Here is a 24,849-nt window from a genome sequence, read left to right on the forward strand (position 1 = left end):
TTTGTTTGTTAAGACATCTCTCCCCAATCTACACACTTAACAGAGCCAGAGGTTTCCAGCTTTCTCCTAATGTTGTTCTGAAGGTTGAATAATCTATTCACATTCCCTCCACTACTTTTTCTCCGCATGAAACATTATCTCACTATCCTCTCAAAGCAACGCCTTCAAAATTTTGGTATGGGAGAGTACTTCAGCTGCTGCTTGTGAAGAATCCAACAGTGAGATGATTAGTGAAACTGATCCTCGCAATGAGGGATTCAACAGCAGCAAAGGTAAGGAAGGGCGTAAGCAAAATGCATCCCAGGAACAGAAGAAAACAGCAACTGCCTCAGGAAGCCAATATCCATCATCAAAGATCTCCACCATCTGGGCCATGCTATCTTCTCACAGCTACAATCAGGCAGGACGTACAAATACCTGAAGTCCCACACCACCAGGCTCAATAACAGCTACTTCCCTTCAACCACTTGGTTCTTGAACCAACTGGCACATCCCTAATCACAGTTTAGCAACACTATGACCACTTTGCACCACTTTTTTTTGTTCTAATTGTGTCCTTTCTTGTAAAAATAGTGTATAATTTATGTTTAATTTATGTTTTTCTTGTGAATGCTGCTTATGTGATGCTATGTGCCTGTGATGCCGCTGAAGTACGTTTTTCACTGCACCTGTGCATACATGTGCATATGTCAATAAACTCAACTTTGATTTTGCTGGAGGAACTCAGCAGGTCAGGCTGTAACTGAGGAGGGAGATGGACAGTCGATGTTTCAGGTTGAGACGCTTCATCTAAGTCCATGTTATAAGTTGCAATCAAACTCTAAAGCATTCAGGATCAACTACACCTTATGTACTAAAATCAATGTTGGTTGTCAAGACACGAGGGAAAAAAAGTGCTGGAACAGTAAAGGAAAAGGCCATAATTCTGATTCCCAGAAAGAGAATTTTGTTAAGTAAGTTTAGAATATTTAGTTTTACTTATTCTTCTTAAGTAGTCCTTCAGGATTGGGAATGACTTGCTTGCCCTCCAGTTCTGTGGATCCTGAGGTAGTACTTTTTGTATCTTTCCCACAATCCCAGTTCCAAGGCACTTTAGTGCCAAATAAGTACTTTTGAAAAATAGTAATTTTTATAGTGTTGGAAAGTGGCAGCCAATTTTCCATCAACAAGTTTCCATCAACAATAGTGAAGTAAACCACAAGTCATCTGCTTCTTGACATTACCTGAGTGATAATGCTGGCCAGGACACCAGGAGGAAACTCCTACACTATTCTGAATAGTGCTTGAATTCTTCAGTTAACGAGAGGATAAATGTAACCAGTATGAACTATGAGGAAGAACAAGCTCTCAGCCTGGAATAAAGTACCTGAGAATTGATCTTGAGTGGCTGAGACTGATTTATGAAAAATCACTAGTGACATTAGCACAAAGGGACCCAGAGTCATATAGCAGAGGGGAAACTATTTGGCTCCTTGTACATTTTCTGAATTTTGGTAACAACTTTCCCTGCTCCTCTTGATAGTCCTGCAGAATTCTCCCTTTCTGTATTTATCAAATTCCCTTTGAAATGTTATTGGTGAACCATCTGCATTCTTTTCAGATACTTCTTGCAAATCCCTATTTAATCTTCACTGCCATAGGGGACATAGATTCAAATTAGTAAATGATAAACTGTGGCAGTGTGAGGAAATTGTTTAAACAAACAATAATCATTGAATAAAGAAGGCATCGGGACAAATAGCACAGGATGTTTTAAGAAAACTTTGTACCCTTCAGAAGGAATAATTCAGAGATTTTCTGAGTGGATGTACCAGAATTTAACCTCAATCAAATCTGATTTCTGATCAATAACTTCCAAACAATATCCTTTTCAAAGAATGGGCAATGGTAAAAGCTCACAGGAAGGACACCTATAAAAAAGCACTAGAAATACCTGCAGAGAACTATGGCTTCAGTGAAAATAATCAGCTTTCCTCGACAAAATGTTCAATCTAGCATTCATCTAGTTTCACATGGATTTGTGCAAAACAACGCATAGACATTTTAACAGTAAAGAAATCTACTTCTTTGAAGTTCTATAATTTATGATTCTGTATGATTTGCCAGTCTCATTCAGCAGAATTTAGAAGAGTATACAACCAGACATAAGTGCAAAAGCAAGACACTGTGGATACTGGTTAAAACAGGAAATGCAGGAAATGTTCAGTAGGTCAGGCAGCATACACATAACTAGATCAATTTTCTCCTCTCCATAAAATAGCTCATAGGACCTATGTTGGAGTCAGGCCCTAGAAATTCCTTCATAAAACTTCCAAAAAAGAGTCTTGTGCGGTTGAAAATGGCTCATCCCAAAGAAGAGCAATATTGTGCCTCAAGATCATTCAATTCCTGACATTTCAACTGAACACCTTTCTTCCAGCATAGAGCTCTACCATAATGACACATAACACCCAAACATAGTCAGCAGTATGATTTTCAATCTCACTGGTCTGAAAACCAAGTTTGTATTTCAATAAGAAGAGCATAAGAAATAGGAGTAGGACTGGGCCTGCTCTAATAGATAATAAGATCAGGACCAATCTTTTACCTTAGTGCAAATTTCCTGAACTACTCCCATAGCCTTTGATTCCATTAATATCTAAAATCCCATCAATCTTTGTCTTTAATATACCTAGTGACTGAGCCTTCACAACTCGCTTGGATATAGAATTCCAAAGATTCATTGCCCTGGAGTGAAGAAATTTCTTTTCATCTCAATTCTGACTGGCCAACTCCTTGTTTTGGGACACAGACCCCTAGTTCTAAACGTACCAGCCAGGAGAATGATCAAGTCCACATCTATCCTTTCAAACCCCATAAGAACTTTGTATGCTTCGAAGAGATCATGTGTCACTCTTCTAAACTCAAGAAAGCATAGGACTGATCTATTTAACTTCTGTTCAATCACAACCCACCATCACAGAACAACCAGTTCGTGTTGTTTCCTTCCCACCCCCATGCCCTGCCCCAGAAACAAAATACATACTGTCTTTTGAAAGTTTTCAAAATTAATAAAATTAAGTATTACTTTTCGACAATTTTGACTGTATTATCCACAACTCAGCTTCAAATTTTTTGAAGAACATTCTACGATAAGATTTAATGGTGCTGTTTGAAAAGTGGGATGAAATGATTACTCTACAACTACAACTAAAATTAAATTCACTAGTTCTTCATCTTTGCAGTTTATGCAATGGATTTCACAGAGCTCATTGCTATGTCTCTTGCTTTTTGTGGTATATATGAGTTATTTACACTTAAATGTAGAAAGCATGATTAAGAAGTTTACAGATGATATAAAAATTGGCCATGTAGTTGACAGTGAGGAAGAAAGCCAATGAGGACGTTGAAAACAGAAGAAATAAACAATAAACTGTCCACTATTTAAAAAGACTATAGTTGATCTAAGCTTTGGCCTCAACTCTATCTTCCTGCCTAATCTCCATACAATTTTCCTTATTGTCCAGAACTTTAGCCATCTTGACCTTGAATATACTTAATGACTCAGCAGTCTTAGCCCTCTAGGATAGAGTTTCAAAGATTCACTAAGTTCAAAGAAAAAAATTACTCATCTCAGGTTTAAATGAGTCACCTCTCATCCTGATATGACTCCTAGGCCTAGACTCTTCATCAGAAGAAACACCCTCACAGATCAGATTGTAAACATCAGGTGGATAACAATGGTTATGTGGGCAAAAAGGGGCAAATAAAATTCAATCAAGGAAGTGCAAGCTAATGAACAAAGGGAAAACAAAGCAAGGAAAAACACAATAAACGTTGGGATACTGTAAGGACTAAAGGAATGAGGGACCTAGCAGCATATGCCCACAGATTTTTGAAGACAACAGGGCAGACTGACAAAGGAAGTTAAAAAGGCATGGGACTTGTCTTATTGGTCAAGGCACAGATAATAAAAGCAGGTTAACATGCTGGACATATTTAGGCCACAGCTAGGTACTATTTTCAGGTCACATTTCAGGAAAGATGTGGTAATACTAGAAAAGATTTAGGGGTTAGTTATGAGGATTTTGCACAGAATGGAGAAATTTATTAATGAGGCTACACTGCGTTTTTCTCTGGAACAGAGGAGAATAAGGAAATATTTGATCAGTGTAAAAAATTATGAAATGCCTGGACAGGATAATTTGAAATTACCTATTTCCACCAGCAGAGTGATCAATAACTAAGGGGGGATAGATTTAAGAAAATGGTAAGTCTAATAACTGGGGAGTTAAGAAAAATTGTTGGCTATCTACAATTCCCCAGAATGGTTGAAGCAGAAGCCCCGATCACATTTATTCACTTATCAAGAACTAGGTTGAGCACTTGTGTCGAATCCTACAAGGCACAGATTGAGAGTTAGAAAGTGTGATTAATCTGAATAACTTTTTTGTGGCCTGTACAAAACAAGGTATTGAATATTGTTGAATATTCCTCCTTTTAAATTGCAAGTTACTATAAATTCTTTGACTGCAGAATCAGTTTGCATTGTGACGCAGCTTGGCTTGTTTCCTAGATGAGATCAGGTGATCTATAATTGCAATTTCATTGCATTTCTGTATGTTTCAACAGCTTTCATGGGTGTGCAGATCATATATTGTGTTTTGTTCTTTAGGAAACAAGGTTCATCACTTAATGGGTATGAATTTTGAAAATGGCCTTTCTGTTTCCATTTATTGTTTGTTAAAACTTATGAAATGGCAGCAATATTGCACACTAATGTTTTATTTTGAAAATTTGCCACAAATAGTATGTCCGGAACATTTGTTCTCACATACAGTTTTGGAAAGCAATTTGTTATGTCTCTTAGGTTATTTATAAATATTGTTTCCAATTCTTCAAAAATGTCCATCATAAATACTGCAGCTCTAAATGCAGTCTGTGGAATTTAAAGGACTCTCACCAAGAAAAGCTGACTCAAAGGTTCTGCTCTTAAAGCTGGAAACTATAAAATTAGAGGTTTGATAGTTCTGATTTGCATTGTTTGAAGAAAGAACCCAATCATAATTCATTTAAGCAATTTAATGAGGAAATATGTACAGGGCTAAAGCCATATTCATTTGATTGTTGTTTTCCCAGAGAATGACAAAAGGTGCAATTATATAGTACCCTTCTTAATATAGTAAAATATCCCAAGTTTCACAGCAAAATACTGCAGATGCTGGAAATCAAACAAATTTTGAGAAAAAGATATGTGAGACCAAGTGACAAAACCTTGGTCAATAGGTTTCAAAGAAGCATCAAAGGAGGGAAGAGTGAACCTCAAAGTTTAGATTCTACAAAGTTGGAGGAACTGTTTTATTGGTGGAGAAAATAAAATCAGGAACACACAAAAGGCCAGAATAGGTGTTTTGCTAATCTCTGAAGAAGAGCAGCAGGAGGTTAAAGATGTGCAGAGTCATGACCATGGAGGGAGCTGAAAACAGGAACTGTGATATTAAAACTAAGAGCGTAATAATTGGAGAGAGTTTGGATAAGGGCAACAGAGTTTTGGATGAACTCAAGTTCGCAATGATTGCTAAATGGGAGACTACAATTTAGAACAGTACCACAATTTAGTCAACAATTTAGAATTAAAATAGTGGAGTTTAGAAATACACCTGAAGTTGAGAAAATTAATAACCAATAAATTGAGGACAGATAGAGGGAGACAATTTTGTTTTCATTTTTTTGTTCATGAGATAAGCATACTGCTGACAATACTGGCAATTATTGCCAATCCTACTTGCCCAAAACAGAGGAAGCTGGTAACAGTTAACTACACTGGTAGATCTAGAGTCACGTATAGACCAGACCTGGTAAGGATGTTATGGTTCCTCTGCTGAAGGACATAAGCAAGAAGTTTTTATGGTAATTTGGTTTGCGGCAATGTGGGTACCATTGCTGAGACCAGATTTATTGTTTTGAGTTACAGATTTTATTATTTAATTTCCCAATTAATTTAAATTCCCCAACTGCTGGACCCTGAGTCAAACTCATTTCTATGAATCAATGGGCCAGAAAACTAACTGTAAGTTGTAATGTTGCCTTTATAATATTTATGATTATGTGGCAATTTAGTATATTAAAGTCAAGTGACTCTGTCAATCAAGTGTAAGTCTGGAATTTAAATTCCAACAGGGTTTATGAAAATGTCTAATATCCAGAGAAAACAGAAAACTAGAGTTACTAAAGAATTTATGTAGCACTTGCCATATAGTTTCAATATTATCTGGCTATCCAGCAATGTAAACAAGACTCAAATGGTAGATGTTTCAGGTGAGCTTTTCTACTTATGTGTGAGCTAGCCAGTGATCTCACCCAGACATTTTAGTGGATGGAAAATGAGGTTATCAAGTACAGAACTGGAAAATACTGGCCTTCATGTTTAATATACACTGGATTCTGCAAACACTATTGATCATAACTACATTACAGAACTCATTCAGTCCATCATGCTCCTGATAGCTCTCTGAAACAGCTTTGTTCATGTGTCATGAAGACCCTCTGTGACTAAAGTCAAGCACTCGTAGCATGAAGTTATCAGGGAGGTCTCTGTGAGGACATGAATTCAGTCTTGCTTGCACACTGGGGAAGCCTGGAGTGCAGGCAAATGCTTGTGTCTACTCTGCTTGTTGAAGGAACTGTTAATAAGGTCTCCTCTACTGGGTGTGGAGTTTGGGTGACATCCTTAATGTGACTGTGAGCAACAAATTGAGATTCGTCAGGGGTGAGTAGCAACTGTAACCTACAATAATCCTGAGGGTGAGTGAAGCTGAGTGTGATCCTTACCCTGACCTCCATGAGCAAAGGAATTCAGTCACATGGGAAATGTATTTGAAGTTGCACCAAGTTGACAATCTCAGCGAAGACAATAAAAATACTGTTTGAGTGATGGCCCTTACAATTGCATTTCTGGGGAAGTGAGGATTTTATAACCTGGTTGCTCTGTGAGCATATAAAAACAACTGGTAAGATCGAGAATTGCTGAAAATCTCACTGCAGACAAATTTTGCATGCTGTACCACAATTGATTTCGTATGAGGCAGTTTTATACAACAAAAAAAAGTACTAGGAAAAATGAAAATTCTAGTACTGCATCACTTCTTTTTAGTGTTGTCTGACTGAATTTCTAGACAAAAGAAATACGTTTAAATCACTTGAAAATTTTAAGCTGATTAAGAGAGAGCCAACAGGGATACAAGAAAGTCAGCCAAACCTGTCTGAATTTTTTTTGAAGATATTGCTACCATAATTTCTCATTATATCCTGCATGGATCTATGTTGAGGCCAGAACTATTCACTGTATTTGTAAGTGGCTTAGATGATGGCAGACAGCCACATATCCCAATGACACAAAGATAGGTAACACTGTAAACAATGCAGACAGAAGCAAATTACAAAGCAATATTAATAGATTAAGAGAATGCCTGAATAAGAGAACAAGCTGCTGCAACAAATTGTGGTAGCACTCTAACAATACATCACATTGTACAAATTGTCATTGTTTTGGATCAGTTCTTTCACTATTGAGTAAGACAAGTAATCTGTTGTTACAGCCTTTCTCAACAACCTACATGTACAAACTGCAATTTTCAACTTTAAGAACGATAAAAATTGAAACAAGAAATTGACTCAATAGTGCATTTGACATGCTGTTTTTACCTTGTTATCCTGATTGGAATGAAATCATTGTTTTTTTATTTGTTCATAGGATATGGATATGGGGGGTGGGGCAATGCTAGATTTTATTGCTCATTCTATTTAAAAATGAACTGAGTCAACCACATTGCTAGTTATGGAAGCACATCTAAATTTTAGACTCTAGCCCCTTGTCCTAGACTCCCCAGTCAGCAGAAATATTTTTTCTTTATCTTCCCTTCAGGTACTGTTAACATCTTGATAACTGATTAAATGAGCCCTCAACCTTCCAGATCTCAATGGTTTGAACAAAAAGGCCCACTTCTCTCTATGTTTGTCCTTTTTGAGCAGGAATATTGATATCTAACATTAGTTCTTCTTTGAGTTAGCACACATTACCCAACTTTGATTTTACAAAAACTCTAGTCAGCAGATCTATTGTTTTGAGTCACTAAGGACAAAAGTTTTCTTCTACAGGGCCATGAGAAAAAAATACTTCAGAAAAGTGGAATACAAGGGTATAGAAATTACATAACAACTATATAAATCACTGGTTAGACCCACCTGGTATATAAAAGCAATTCTGAGCAACATACCTTCGAAGGTTATATTGCACTTTGTGGCAGATTAGTATAAATTTATGTGGATTCCATGGGTTAAATTTGGAGGAGAGAGTGTATAAATTAAGGCAGTATTCCCAGAGAATTGGAAGTTTAAAAGATCATTTGATCACTTATATTAAGAGTAACTGATAGGTAAATAAAGAAACAATTCCTGCTGGCTGGGAAGCCAGGGAGAAGAGACCGAAGTCTAAAAACCTTTGGGAATTGTGAAAACCTTTGTGTATAGAAGTGAAGGTTATAGATGGTGGAATTTATTACTTTACATGGCAATTGATAACAGACAAAATGCAAATTTAAAATCTGAGCCTGACCAATTTCTGTTGACCAGAGGTATTAGGGAATATGGGGCAAAATAGAAGAAGTTAGGTCACAGATCAGCCAAAAACAGCAGAACAAGCTTGAGGGTATAAATAGCTTACTTCTGTTCCTACCTTCCTAAAGTAGCTCCTTCATCTGTATGTCTTTAATTACACATTTTTAATCAACTGTTTTACAAAATTTCTGAATCCAGTCTAGGTGGTAAGAATGCAAGTTGTTATTTAGCAAAATGCGAACTAATAGCATTTCTAAATCTGGGCTTCAATAACACTATCTGATTTAGACAGAGATATTGCAAAAATACCATGTTACAATTACCTGTCTGTTTTGATGGGTGTTCAAATTTTGCTATTACTAAAGATTCAGGCTATGCAAACAAAATTATTTATAATGACTTCAAAACTTACATTTTTCTAAAGTATATGCACTTGCGTTTATGTACTATTTTACAAATACTCCCTTGCCATTTTCCCCATTTGGCTGAGACTACCGCAGAAATTATCTTTAAAGTGCTCTCGTCATGAACTCTGGTGGCCATGGCCATAATCTTCCAGTTAGTTGTTGTGTACCAACCAGAACAAAAACTGCCTCAATATATTAAAGAGTTAAAAAAATTCACCAAAGCAATAAGATCCTAAAACTAATTACAGGCAACCCTCACGTAATACCTCTTTGGGTTATGGAAATTCGCCCTTACAAAATTCACAAATCACTAGATATCACCAGGACGTGCACTTAAGGTGAGAGGGGGAAAATTTAAGGGAGATGTGGGGGGGCAAGTTTTTTTTAAAAAAGAGAGTGGTAGGGGCCTGGAAGGGGCTGCCAGTGGTAGTGGTGGCAGCAGATACCATAGAGGCATTTAAGAGGCTTGGAGATAGACACATGAATTTGCAGAGAATGGAGGGATATGGATGTGCAGATACAAGAGATTTAGTTTAATTTGGCATCGTGTTCAGCACAGACATTGTGGGGCAGCAGGCCTGTTCCTGTGCTGTATTGTTCTATGTTCACTACCCAAAGAATTGAGATTCCAAATAAAATTCGTTCTCACAGAATTTAAGTGAAAAAAGGTAAATAAATCAACACAATTTTTTTTTCTCAACTTGCATTTCTTGATGCATGTGCAGATGAAGTGGCTTCACATTACAGAAAATGGCAATACGTGCCGTTTTCAAGGAATGTAACTCCCCCTGTAATGTGGAGGGGTCACCTGTATATAAAAAAAAAGTGATGACTCCTGCAAGCGGAGAAAAACAGGCTGAAGCTATCAGGTTTCTCTGATTGTTTAAAAAACAGCTCTCAAACCTGTTGCATAGAAGGCCAAACATTGCTACAAGGGATTTCAATCACTTTTTTTTCAAAAATGCAACTAAAAAAATGCATGAGTGCAAAAGATAATGTCTGAAGAAATATTATTACTATTCATGTCATAGGAGGATCTACTGGCTCCAACGGAACCAAAGAGTTGCAAAACACAGAGCAAAATTCCTCACAACCTCTTGTACAAATTTGGTTCCAAAATTATACATTTGGACAATCCCAGCCCACATTTTATGAAATCACCTTTGGAATTATTAGGAATAATAATGCCCCAAATCATAACTACATTGGAGAAAAGGCTGTTATTATTATGCATCTTTATTTAGAAAAAAAAGATAAAAGACATGCTGTTGACATGATCATTACTAAGCATCAATGTCACCTTAATTCCTTTAAACTGGATTTCATACAAATATTATATGTATTTAAACACAATTTACTTTCTTTCTAAAGCTTCTTCTCATGCCACAGTTTAACCTGAAAAGAAACTAAACTTTATGACAACCTGTCTGAATAAAAGCTGCAGGCCTAGTAGCACGTACCTACTTCAAGGTTAAATCCACAGAGTTACGTTATGTTGTGACTACAGCCCTCATAATGACCTTTTAAAGTTGCCAGACAGTCCCAAGTCCCAAGTGGTTACAATGAAATACTCTTTTCACCAACCACCTCAAATATTTCCATTGTAATAGGCAGATCCAAGGCCATATATTCACAACAGACAAATGGAAAGCTTTTCTGAAGGGCTTTTTTTTCATCATAATAAAAGAGCACCCTATCAAACCTACCGTTTCAAGGTTGTGGAGGGTTAGCAAAAGTAATAGTAATTTCAAAATATCATTAGTCTATTGATTTCCAATTTTTTGATAGGTACAATTCAAGGACCATATTAAATTAAGTAAAAATAAAGATTTGCACCACGCAGTGCTCAAATTCTATGGAATAAAATGCATGTGGCCACATGACACTTCATGACCACCCAAGTTAATAGATAAAATTCACAGCAACATGCATGCAACCAACAAGGAAGCCCAATGCCAAAACAAGAAAAGATCTTAAAAACAATTAACAGTTTTCACACAAGCACATGGCAAGTCAGGACTTATTTTCTCATTGGCATTCTGAGAATTTATGCTTACCAAGTCTCTGTGCAGAACCCAATTTGTGTGTAGATAATGAATTCCATCAAGTATTTGATAAAGCAGTGATTTAACCATTCCCCTAGGTAGCTGTACTGGTTTCTTATTTGCTTTTGAAGCACGATGGAACTTGATAATATGCTATTGAGAAAGCAAAAGTAATGAGATGTTTAATTTCAATATCAACAAAATGCATTTTACTTTATGAGTAATGAAAATAAAAAAAAACTGCAGATGCTGGAAATCTGATATAAAAATAGAAAATACTGAAAACACTCGGCAGTCAAAAACCTGAAACTCTGTTTCTCTGTCCCTAAACACTGGCTAACCTGCTAAGTGTTTCCAGCAATGTCTTTCTGTAAATAACTATACTGATGCCAAACAACTGCTTTACACTAATTAAAATTCCCCTTAATTACAATTTGTAACAAAGGCACCTATTATATTCATTAGTTAAGTACAAGCAGAAATGATCGATATTGACAACTGGACCTCAAGGAAATGCTGCACGTCCACTACAGAAAACAGCATCTTCTCTGCACAGCAAGCTAACATAGATGGATGTCATAGGTATGACTGGAAATAGGTATTTATGTTTGATTTAAGTCACGACATATGATGCCATTTCACTGGTTTATAAATTCTGCCTCCAAGGTCCCAGCTGCCCTCTCTGGTGAAATTAAATGATTCTAATCCACAATTTCAAAGAAAAGCATGTTATCCTCATTGTTGACTCACATTGAGTCTTCAAAAAATTATCTAAATGTGGGTGCTTGCTGTGCAAATTGGCCAGCCTTGCTCCCTACACTGTAATAGTGACCATATTTCAAAAAAAATCATAGCCAATATAGTAACTTGTGTTAGAAAAATTGTAGGATCATGATCAATTTAAAATTTCTATACCATTCTGTCAAATTTCAGGCTTGACCTTGTCCCCAATCCTTCAATTGTGTACACAACAGCAAGCATTTTCAACAAGCAGGCCAACATCTGCAAGTAATGGAAATATATCTACAATCCCTAGAGCAGGTGGAATATGAAATACTTAGAGACATTCAAAGTCATGACGGGTTTAGAAAGAATTAATAAAGAGAGTGTTTCCAATGGCTAAAGAGCTAATAACAAGATTCCACAGAAGTACGGTGAAAAAAAGACAGGAGCTGATAACGAGGAACAACTTTCTGAAGCAATCTCAGGATTTGGAATGGAGACACAAGAGACTGCAGACGCTGAAATCTGGAGCAACAAGCAATCTGCTGGAGGGGAAAGGAACTGTCAATGTTTTGGGATTGAGAGTGGAGAGGGGAGATTGACAGTATAAAGATTCAGCTCTCCTCCTGTGGTTCCCATTATCACCTCCCTTACTTATCAGATTCCAGCACTGGTAGCTTTTGTGTTCCTGATTATCACCCTCCAGCAGCTGTCTCCACCTTCACCCACACCTCACTCCATCTGCCTCTCCCTTTTTTTGCCTCCACCAATCATCCAGCTGCTTCTGTCTCCCAACTTCATCCCTCCCCTCCCCTCCCCTACTTGGCTCGACCTATCCGTCATCCCTCACCTTTTTCAGTCCACCAATCACCTCGGGCTCCTGACTCACCACTCCCCCTCTCCACTGATGCAGGTTTTAACCCAAAATGTTGACATTTCCTTTCTCTCCCACTGTTGCTGCTTGACCTGCTGAGCTCCCCCAGCTGATTGTTTGTTGCTCAGGGTTTGAAATGAACTGTCTAGGGTGGTCGATTGGAGAAAATATATGGAAAGTTATGGGGAAGAAATGAAGAAGGAAACAACTGGATTGCTCCTATGGAGACACAATGGGTAAATGGCCTAATTTTGTGCCATGTTAATCTATGATTCCATATGAAGCCTTGCAATGTATCTTTCCTAGTGCTGACTTTAATGAGAAATACTTTGGGATTCCTACCACTTAGTTTTGATCACTTCACAAGTTTTCCTATACACTTTTCAAAACAGCTCAAGATTTAAAATATCTAGATTAAATCTCATCTTTTTCTTTTCTGCCCCAGGTCTCACCTTTCCCCAAGTCTACAGTTTCTCTTCTGGTTTCAATATTATTTCAATTACTGAGCAGCTTGACTGGACAAAGACTTCTTTCCAGGGCATAAATTTATTACTACTTCTTTAATACTTGTACTCTGTGCTTTTATTTATAAAATCCCAAATTTTATTGGTCCTTTCATCTAATACGTTCAATGGAACATCCAGGTCACACTCAAGAGCATTCTTCCATTCCCTATCTTTCCTCTTTCTACAAAATATGTTAACAAATTCACATGCTTTAAATTGCATCTTCCACTTAAATGCCTATTTCATTAATCTGCCCATCTCTTACTTAAGTATTCTACAGCCCACCTCTTCATTTGTCAAACTTACTTCTGAATAATCACAGATTTTGAAATTTTACTTCTGTACCTGCCTAAGTAATCTATAATTACAAGAGGACAATGGCAGACCTAACACAGACCTCAAGGTTTTGACTTCACTCAGTCCAGGCAACATCTTTTACTTAGTCTGTTCCCTGTCTGCCAACCCATAATGTTGCATCTCTTGTTTATTTTAATGTTTTATTAAACATCTTCTGAAAATCTATACACATTCCTACTGCAATTTAATATCAAGTACATGGCCAACTTCTAGGAGTCCACCAGCGACACTCAACCCCAACCAACTTTTATCAAATCAATTTATATTTTTTATTACAATAAAAAAGCCAAGTTTTCTAAATCTTTCTTTCTATTTGTATTTTCATATATAAGGCACCATACTGGTGAATTTAGATAGTACCTTCTCTTTTTTTCCGTTGTAATTTCCATAATAAAAACAGAAAGTGCTGAAAACACCCAACAGGACAGGCAACATTGGTGGAGTGAGAAAAAGAATCAGGATTGCAGGTCAAGGCCTCTTCTGATGACCCTTTATGTGCTTTTCTGATGAATGGTCATTTCATGATTTTGTCTCAGATTTCCAGCATCTGGAGATTTTTTGCTTCTTTGCTTTCCATAATCTGGAGTCCAAATCCTTGTTCAATACTTCAGCCTTTCACTGACTTAGCATTACATTTGATGGCCTATTTATGTATGCTGTATGTTGTATTTCTCTTACAGACATTCTGTTAAAGAAAGCCATGGATTTACTAGGGGAATTGTGAAGGCGACTATTTTCTTTCGGGATTCTCCTTGCATCTGACACACATGGAAACAGCCAAACACGTGTAGCAGTGTCCAATACCACACCTGGATGCCAATTCCATGACTTTATAGTGTACATACATCTTGTGTGAGCCACTTATGCAGAAGCTAGCATTCAAGGCAGGGATACCTGCCCGAGCAGGTACCAATTCATGAAGAAGGGGTTTTAAGTAAGAAGTGGTAAGTGTGACAGCTCTGCATCAAGCCTCTCAACGTACCCACTAAACCCTGTTGTAACCCATACATGTCCCCTGGAATGCTAGGCTGGCCTTTGCCCTCATTCCTCATTGCAAGCTCAAGCACTGACCGATGATATTTGTTACCCATGGCCACACCCCATCCCCTGAAAGTTCACCCAACTCTCAACTCCAGCAACATGAAACTAAACATTGGTCCCCAACCCAAATCCTCCACTTCCCTGACTGTTCTAACTGTGAGCCCACCCTGATGACCCAATATTTAATTCCACAATTTACCGTCCATGATAAGAAATATACATTTTGTAAACTAATGAACTAGTAGTATTTTTAGTAGTTAGTAACGTTAACAAAAAACTTCCATTGCCAGTCAAGTAACTAAAACATAATACAATAAAACTCCATTATGCCAGCACACTGAGGACTTTGGTGGTACCACTGGGTATTATTCTTATTATTAGACCAACATACATTTTTTTAAGATATTAATAAGTATAATTATAATTCTTCCAGTGAACCCATTAGTTGAAAGAGAGCATGGGAACCAAGGCTCTAGTACTTTTCAAGTAAGCATAGGAAATGGAACCAGATGAGTTTCAAGGGAGCATCGAAAACAGAACCAGTTAAGTTTTAAGGAGGCTGAGAACTGACACCCCATAGTGTGAAAGGGAGCCGAAGAACCAGGGCCCCAGTGTGTGAAAGGGAGCGTGGGAACCAGAGCCATAGTGTGTGAAAGGCAGCGCGGGAACCAGGGTCACGGAGTGTGAAAGGGAGCACAGGAACCAGGGCGCAGCATGTGAAAGGGAGTGCAGGAACAGGGGATACTATATGTAAAAGAAAGCGTGGGAATCAGCACCCAGTGAGCTAGAATATGAACCACTGGGATTTTCCAATCATCAGATATTGGATTACAGGTGACCCTGTAGGGGAGGGGTGGGGGGGTGTTGCATTCCTAGAAAGATGCCCATATCATGATTTCCAGTAATGCAAAGCTGCATTATCTGTGTATGCACCAAGAAACATGAGTAGGAAAAATAATTTAAACTCTTATTTATTTACTTCTTTTGTTTGCAAATAAATTTCAAGTGAGCAAGTTTTATTCCGTATCTCAAATTTTTCGGTCATGATTTGTGAATTCTGTAAGGGCGAATTTCTGTAACCTGAATGTCTATAACACAGGGTCCCCTGTATAGTTTTATTGTACTGGTTTGTTTGGGTGATGTTAGCAGATGGGGCTGGAAGAGAACAGAGATGCCCACATTTCTACATCTTTGTTCATTTTTCATATTTTCTTATGTCATAGAAGGTCATTTGAGTTTATGCCACCTCTCAGTACAATCCCAGCAATCCTAACCCTGTACAAATTTTCCTTTAATCTCTCAAACATGCCCATTAATACTTCCCTCACTCTCCCACCAGCCATCTATACTAGGGGTAATTTACATTTGTCAATTAACCTAACAGGGAGAATGTGAAACTCCACACAGACAGTAGTAGTAGAGGTCAAGATTGAATCCAAATTGTTGCAGCTGTCTCACATGCCTTGTAGGCTGTGGAAAGGAATCTAGTCACTCATCACTGAATACCCAACTTCTGACCTACTCCTGCAGCCACATTATTTATGGCGCTGGTTCCAGTTGAGTTTTTGGTCAGCAGTGGAACCCTTTTCCCTGAGGATACTGATGATTTGGAAACTGACAATAGTAAAGCTGTTAAATGTCACGAGCATCAAGAGTATGAGCATTGCAGATGACACTAAAATAGGTGGTATAGTGGACAACAAAGAAGGTTATCAAAAATTACAGAGGGATCTTGATCAGCTGAGTAAGTGGAATGAGGAATGGCAAATAGAGTTTAATTCGGATAAGTGCGAGTTGTTGCATTTTGGAAATTCAAATCCAGGTAGGACTTTCACAGTGAATGACAGGGCCCTGGGGAGTGTTGTAGAACAGAGGGACCTTGGAGTTCAAGTACGTGGTTCACTGAAACTGGAATCACAGATAGGTTGATGAAGAAGGTTTTTGGCACGCTGGCCTTGATAAGTCAGAACACTGAGTATAAAAATTGGAAGCTCATGGTGCAGTTGTACAGCATGCTGGCGAGTCCACACTTGGAGTATTGTATTCAGTTTTGGTTGCCCTGCTATAGGAAAAATGTTATTAAACTGGAAAGAGTGCAGAAAAGATTTACAAGGATGCTGCCAGGACTCGAGGAACTGAGTTATAGGGAAAGGTTGGACAGGCTAGGACTTTATTCCTTAGAGTGTAGGGAGTGACAGATGATCTTATAGATCAAATAAGGGGAACATGAGAGGCAACTTTCTTTACGCAGAGGGTGGTATCCATGTGGAATGATCTGCCAGAGGAAGTGGTTAAGGCAGGTACAATAACAACTTTTAAAAGACAGTTGGACAGGTACATGGATTGGAAAGGTTTGGAAGATTATGGGCCAAATGCTGGCAAATGGGACTAGTTTGGATGGGGCATCTTAGTCGGCACGGACCAGTTGGACTGAAGGGCATGTTTCCATGCTGTATGATTCTATGAGTAGGTAATTATATTCCCTCTTGCTGGACTTAGTCATTGTTTGCACTTGTGTTGAACAAATCCTGCTGGTTCTGATCAGCCCAAGCCTGAATGCTGAGTCTACAATCAGATAAGCCATGTTCTTAATAAATGGCAGGACAAGCTTGAGGGGCCAAGTAGCCTACTCCTGCTCCTAATTCATATGTTGTGTAGGTCTTTCTGCATGCAAACAAGGGGTACTTTTTCTGAGGAGTTGCTACTGGAACAGAACATTGTGCATTCATCAGTTAATTTCATATGCTTAAGATTCCAGTGACTAAGTCCTTACCCATAAATCATGTTCTGCATAATCAAACAGGAGCCATACTTTTCTGTCGCTGTGTGAAAGAAATACCTTTTGCAAGGCAATCACGTTGGGGTGCTTCAATTCTCGCAGCAACTGGTAAGAAAGAAACGAATTAAAGAATTAATAATAATGGGTAAAGGTACAGGGGTGAAATAAGACAGGCAACAGTACACTGGCAGCACATCTGGCATTAAATGTCTGAAAAATGGACTGTCAACGCTCATTTCATCCTACCCACCCAAAACCAATTTTATCCCCAGTTCTTGAATCAGATAGCTACAGTCCAATCTTTATTCTTTAACATGTAGCCAGCAAAATGAAGCCTCAGTAGTTTGCAATCACCAAGGCATGGAATTGTATATAAAATCCAAAGTTATTTTTAAATAGGAATTGCAGGCTTGACTTCCAGCCTTTTGGTTGACTGAAAATGTGTTCATTAAAATATACTGTAATACCTACTACTTAAACTCCAAAACTGTGCTCTTTGTGAAGCAGCACAATCTCACAGAGCTCTGTGCAAGAAAGATTTTAGAGTGTTGTTAAATTGTACAGGGAAGGGAAAGGTGCTGTTTTAGGCTGGAAAAACAGGAAGAACAGGTTTCTCAGAATCTCTTATGTAAACGCAGTGTTTCTTTGAATAGAGTTCCTGCCCACTGGCAGCATGATCGGATGGTTGGAAACTTTGCAGGCAGGAAATCTGCTTCACAGAATTGAAGCTTGCAAGTACAGGTAATGATAGAAGAATTAGCTGGGGAATCAGATGGCAAGAAGGGTGGGATCTTATACCTTATATGTGGAGGGAGGACTGAATCGCAGGGGGATAGGATAGGGAAGGGGTTTAAAGATGATTGGGAGGAATGGTCCAATTACTGGGGTCTAATAATGGCTAGTTAGAAGGAGATGATGATTGAGAGGTCGGCTGGGTGTACCACTGGTTGGGGAGGGTGAAGACAGATCACATAAAAATTTGGGGAGTTTATTTTGTAGCTCACAAGGCCTAGTAGAAATCCTCCTTATCGTGCTGGCACATTAGCATTACTTTACTTCACTTACCTCATAGTTGGTTTACAGAGCCTGGAAACCTCATCACGTCCATTCAAAAATAGAATGACTGATAAAATGGCCTCTCAATAATTTCATCCAGCTTCCTGTGAACTGATTAGCTATCCACTCTTCATCACACATTTATTAAAGCCAGCTCAGTTGCTATTCCAGATATGTTTGGAGTAAAGATATGTTAAGAGTCAACACTAAAGATTCATTCCTACATGACTAGGATCAGTACTCAGCATTTAGACCATAAGACATAGGAGCAGAATCAGGCCATACAGCCCATCAAGTCTGCTTTGCCATTCAATCATGGCTGATTCATTTTTCCCTCTCAATCCCATTCTCCCACCTAAGGGTTCCTTTACCTTAAGCAACCTAATCAAATCTGTTTCATTGCACAACACCAAACTCAGAACTGCCTTTTCCCTGTTGGCTCGACCACAAACTGCTCTAAAAAGCCATCTCGTAGGCATTCTACAAATTCCCTCTCCTGGGATTCAACCTGATTTTCCCAATCTACCTGCATATTAAAATCCCCCATGACCATCATAACATTGCCCTTCTTACATACCTTTTCTATCTCTTGTTGTGAGAGTATTTGCTTCCACCGCCTCTTGTTGTAATTTGTACCCCACATCCTGGAGGCCTGTATATAACTCCCATCAGGGTCTTTTTGCCCCTGCAGTTTCTCAATTCTACCCACAAGGATTCTACGTCATCTCATCCTATGTCACTATTTGTTAAGGATTTGATTCCATTTCTTACCAACTGAGCCACCCTACCCCCTCTGCCCACCTGCCTGCCTTTTCAATAGGATGTGAATCCCTGGATGTTTAGCTCTCAGCTGTGATCTTCTATCAGCCACGACTCTGTAATGACCACAATGTCATACCTGCCAATTTCTAACTGTATACAGTTGACTGTATACGGTCAACTGTAACTAAAAGGAAAAACAAATCTCATTTAACATAGATAATCTTTTCAAGATGCTTAAAGAGGAATGCTTTGAAAGAAATACTTGTAAAGAACTCCACTGAAGTCAAAAGAGGCTGCAGAGGAGATTCACCAGGATGTTGCCTGGATTGAGGCATTCCAGCTATAAGGAGAGACTGGATAGGCTGGGTTTGTTTTCCCTGCTGTGGAGGAGGCTGAGGAGTGACCTGATGTAGGTATATAAAATTATGAGGGAAATAGTAAAAATCTTTTTCCCAGGGTGGGGATATGTAAGACGAGGACATAGTTTTAAGGAGGGAATTAGGAGATGAGGACATATGAATGGTAATTTTTTTTTCATGCAGAGGCTGATTAGAGTCTGTAATGCACTGCCTGAAGAGGCGGTGGAAGCAAATACTCTCACAACATATAAGAAGCATCTTTAAAAGTACTTGAATCACCAAAGTATAGAAGGCTACAGATCTAATGCAAGTAAATGGTATTAGTGTAGATAGGTTTAATGGGTGACATGGACTTGGTGGGCCAAGTTTCTGTGCTGTACAACTATGACCCTCACCTCCACTTCTGATGCCCTTGTCCTCATTAAAAGTATTACTTTCTCTCATCCTAGTCTATTCCCCATGATGTGGCATCTCTGGTTCTTACTGCTACAAACTACCTTCTTAAACTACCTTGTCCCTTGTCTCATCCACTTTAATCTCCAGCAACAACTAAGAGGAGCTTATGGACTGACCATCCGATTATTTGCCTCTGCCATCCCCCTCCCTTCCCTTAAGCCACTAGCTCAAATCTTCCCTAAGGTTCTCCTCTATCCTATCCCTAAACATATTTCTTTCCTCCCCTCATGTGCTCTCTGAACTCATCTTGTTTGAGACCTTCCTCCCGTTCCCTCAACCCTAGCCCTTTAAGTTGCTGACTGCCCAACTTCCTTTATTGTACCCTGTGCTAGTTATCATTGTTAGCAGTTTTCCCTCAAGTTCTGCTTCCCTTTCTTTCAAATCTGGCCTCAACCTCCAGTTCCTCAAAAAAAACCAACTCCTATATCTTTACAACTACTACCCTTAGTGCAACTTCCACTCCAAAATCCTTAATGTAGCTTCCCAAATTCTTGCTAATGCATCTTGGAACTCCTTTTTTGAATCTTTCCTATCAAATTTCTTCTCCTGCCACAACAATGTCAAAATTATTATCAACCTGGCATCATGGTTTAGAAATGGTTCCATATAGCTCTTCTGGCATTTTAAGACAAGATTGAGGTCACCATGCAGTACTGCAGGTGCAATCTTTGCACCCAACTGCTATAGGAACATACCACAATACAAATAATAATCTTCCAGCCGCAAGGAAGTGCTGCCACCGAATGAGTCAGTGCTGCAATGATGGAAAGAAGGGGGAGGGTGCTCCCAAGGGGTCAGAAGGACCTGGACAAACTGGTGAAGAACGAAATCCATAAGAAGCATGTTCTTTGTGCACAGGGGCCACAGAAACCCTCCAGGCCAAAAACAAGATGTGTTTGGCAGTAGTTTTCCACAGAATTCTCTGTAGGGACACAAGTATAATCTGTGAATACCTGTGGTTTGGGAAGTCCACAATTCAGGGAAATGCCTGTGCCTGCTCTGTTTCCATCTGTGGGCTGAAGGAAAATTTAATGAAGCCTTCTCTCCTTGAATATGGAGCTTAGATGACCTTCATTATGTTAGTGATCAGGTAAAGTACGAGATGTGACAGAGATCAGCAGCAGCAGCTTGGAATAATCCTGAGGTTTGGAAATGAGCGTGACTTTGACCCCAGTGAGCAAAGCAGTCCAGGCCCAAGTGTTCTACCAATGACAGCTGTCAAGGACTAAAATTCTGCAACTGCCTCTCTAAAATTCTCTGCCTCTTTCTTTAATATACTCTATAATATCTAATTCTTTGGCCGAGCTCCATCCTAATATCTCCTCATGTGGCTTGCTTTTGAATTTGTTTCAGAAAATGTCATAATACATCATGTAGTTGCTCTTTTCAATTCCACTTAGTATAATAAAGGATTGAGCACCACTGAGGATTAGATTGCTGTTAAAATGTAGCATGGAATCAACATGATTCAACACTGAGAGCTATAAGATGACATTATGCATGCCACTTTCCACAGTGATCACATTGCTGCATTGACAAAGTTGAGAGAGAGAGAGGAGAGAGAGAGCAGAGAGAGAGAGCAGAGAGAGAAACTGTGCACAGCCTAACTTGCCTGTTTGACATTTAGAACTCTGCAATTTATCAAGGACAATAACTGTAAGAAAGTTTTTGTTTCAAGATTTCAAATGGTTTCTACAGATAGTAAAATTTGTGCACATAAATTATTTCTTCCGGAACAAACACTTTAAACTATTATAACAGCATCAGATTTAACAGTTCTAGGTGCACATTTTGGTTTTTTTCCTTAACTCAAGACATATTTCTGTTTTTCATTTATAATTATGACAGCACATGTACCATACCAAGCCATAAATAACCACATATAGTGAAGTACTCTTTACATGACTGTATTTCCATTTAAGTAGGATTCTGTTGGGGCAGTCTCGTATAACGTATGTGGTAAAATGAAACCATGTATGGAAACCACGGAGTAAGCAATAATCTCTGAAGGAATACCAACTGGAAATAATTCAGAAGCATACTATGTTTCAGATCTAACAAAAATAAGTGCATGATGACATATCAAAAGACAGTTGAGGTGTCAGCATAAATCTCAAAGTCATTCCTCTAAAATTTAGGCACTTTAATTGGATATATAGCATAAATAGGAAAGGTGACCCCTCTACACCACAAGAATATATGACGTTGTTTTAATTCAAATTAGGGAGGCTAAGTATGTGGATCATGCAAATTCTAGTCTATTCATCGAGTGAGGATACACTGCCAAAAGTATGCGTCCAATGAGCACAAGATAAAGTTCACTTTCACTTGCGCTCATAAGCACAATGTTGCTGGTGAGCAAATGAACACAAATTAACCAAGTCCCAAATACTTGCAAGTCAATGAAATGCAATATTCAATTTGTGCCTCTCTGTCATGACTACTTTCCAAATCAATTAGTCTGCTGTAGCCAGGAAGATAGGATAATACATTCTAAAACACATACCACACCTCAGCTGAAGTACATGGGGCAACTATGATCTTTAAAAAGAGATTTCAGTTTCATGGGAAATTAAAATGTTAAACATTTCAAACCCAAACTCGAAACAGTGAAAACTCATTATGCTATCTGTACAGGCAACCCCTGGGTTGTGGGAGAAATTGCATTCCTAGAAAACGGCCCATACTGCGATTTTCCATAACATGAAGCCATGTCATCAGCACGTGTGTCAAAAATATGTGAGTTGAAAAAAACTGTTTATTTATTTACTTTTTATCCCCCCACACTGATTCAGTGATAGCAAATTTTATTCTGTATTTTTGGGTTATGATTTGTAAATTTTCTAAGGGCAAATTTCCATAACCCAAATGGCTATGATGCAGAACCTGCCCGTACTTGATTTGACGGAACTTGGGAAAACCCATCTAACCAGAGTCTCACACTACCCAACCAGCCCTCTATGCCTTCATTTAACCTGTCAACCCAACGGCTCGTCAGCAACTTATTACCGTAGCAACCCTGGCTTCAGCCTATGAGAGATATCCTTTGCTTTTCCCCACCCTTTCTGCAACTTAAAACTAATTTGTTTTCTCTTGTTTCCAGTTCTACCTTTGACATGAAACATTAAGTCTGTTGCTCTTTCCACAGAAACTGCCTGACCTGCTGAGTATTTCCAGCATTTTTTGTTAAGGTGGCGTTTAAAATATTTAGAGGTGTTTTAAATCATGAAGGGTTTGGAAAGAGTAAATAAAAAGAGGCTCTTTCTCATGTCTAATAAGTCAATAGCATGCTTCCATAAAATTATGATTATCAAAAAAATTAGAGATGATATGAGGGGCAATCTATTGTGTAATCTTGGGATTCGGCATGGACTGTCTAAGGAGGGTTCTGGATACAGTTTCAACTGTAACTTTCAGAAGGGAATTGGAGAAAAATAATTATGAGGATATGGGGAAAGAATGGATGAAGAGTGATTGGATTGATCCTTTAAGCTCAATAGGGCAAATGACCTCCTTCTATGGTACGTTAATCTATGATCCTCATTTATTAAATTCAGTCTGGGAACATCACAGCCTTCCGAACTCAATATCAGATTCTCCAAATTAAGGTAACTCACAATGTCTTTCCGTTTGCATCAGAACTGGTCATTTTTCAGTCATCCACCTATGGCTTTGGTTCAATTTTTCTCTCTCCATTAGTACAGTCTGACCTACTGAGCATGTCCCATAGCTCTGTCTATATTATGTGCTGCTCACAGCAAAGAATGATAATCAGCTTCTAACTGCCCCATTCACCCATTTGACCTGGTCTCACTCTATCATAGATATTGCCGTTCATAGAGTCAAAGTCATACAGCATGGAAACGGGCCCTTCGGTCTGACTCGTCTATACCAACCGAGATACCTATCTACGCTAATCCCATTTTCCTGCTTTTGGTCCCTATCTCTATTCCTTTCCTACCTAGGTACCTGTCCAAATGCTTTTTAAACACTGTGATTGTCTCTGCCTCTACCACCTCCTCTGGCTGCTTGTTCCAGATACCCACCACCCTCTGTATGAAAAACTTGTCCCTCAGATCTCTTTTAGATAGTTCCCTTTTCACCTTAAACCTATAACCTCTAGTTTTAGACTCCCCTACCCCAGGAAAAAGACTGTGATCATCCACCTTATCTATGCCCCTCATGATTTTATACTGCCCCCTGCATTCTAGTGAGAACAATCCCAGCCTATCCAATCTCTCCTTGTAACTATAGCCCTCCTTTCTAGGCAACATCCTTTGTCCTAACCATTCCTCCCACCAAATCTTTGCAACCTAAAAATACTTTTTACATCTCCCTTTCCCAGTTCTGACAAAGGATCTTGGACCTGAAATATTAACTCTGTTTTAGTACAAATTTAAGATTATTTCCAAAGGACCAGAGGGTAGATGACCTATTTTGCACATCATAATGACCCGAGTGGGAGCCAACATTTCACAAATTAGCCAAGCTAATACTTGTTGATTTGTGGTCAGTTAACTGGTCTCAGATGAGCCAAATCAAAAGTGCTATAATTGCCCTTTCTTTGATTATTTAGATTAGAACCTCACAACTGAACCAAATGCTACTGAGATCAGCATTCCAAGGACCTTAATTCGTATTGACTCAAATGATTTGCATTGTCTTTTTCAGTCTTACACAACCCATTCAGTCCACTGAGAAGACTGTCAAGAGTCCTACTCAAATATGATTGAGCCTCAGAAATTTGTCTTCATTCTATGTCTGCTACATATTGACTTGCAAAACTTCATTCTAACCACCGGATTCACACAGATCAAATCCTAATGCAGATATGGCTCAAGCAAGGCTACGTCATTGCTCCAATTTTCTTCACAATTTTTCTCACCACA

The 24,849-nt window shown here is 38.6% G+C and overlaps 1 protein-coding gene across 3 annotated transcripts in view; it reads right to left on the reverse strand.

Annotated features, from left to right (window-relative positions):
• LOC127574823 (cyclin-dependent kinase 19) overlaps positions 1-24,849 on the reverse strand; it is a 135,119-nt gene that overhangs the window by 75,551 nt on the left and 34,719 nt on the right. For all 3 annotated transcript variants that reach the window (XM_052024216.1, XM_052024215.1, XM_052024217.1), the window contains exons 3-4: positions 17,322-17,432; positions 11,060-11,200 (exon numbers count right to left, since the gene is read on the reverse strand). In XM_052024216.1, coding sequence (XP_051880176.1) covers positions 11,060-11,200; positions 17,322-17,432 — 252 coding nt within the window. The remainder of the gene's footprint in view (positions 1-11,059; positions 11,201-17,321; positions 17,433-24,849) is intronic.

Source organism: Pristis pectinata, chromosome 10 (genome assembly GCF_009764475.1).
Source record: "Pristis pectinata isolate sPriPec2 chromosome 10, sPriPec2.1.pri, whole genome shotgun sequence".
Classification (NCBI taxonomy): Eukaryota; Metazoa; Chordata; class Chondrichthyes; order Rhinopristiformes; family Pristidae; genus Pristis; species Pristis pectinata.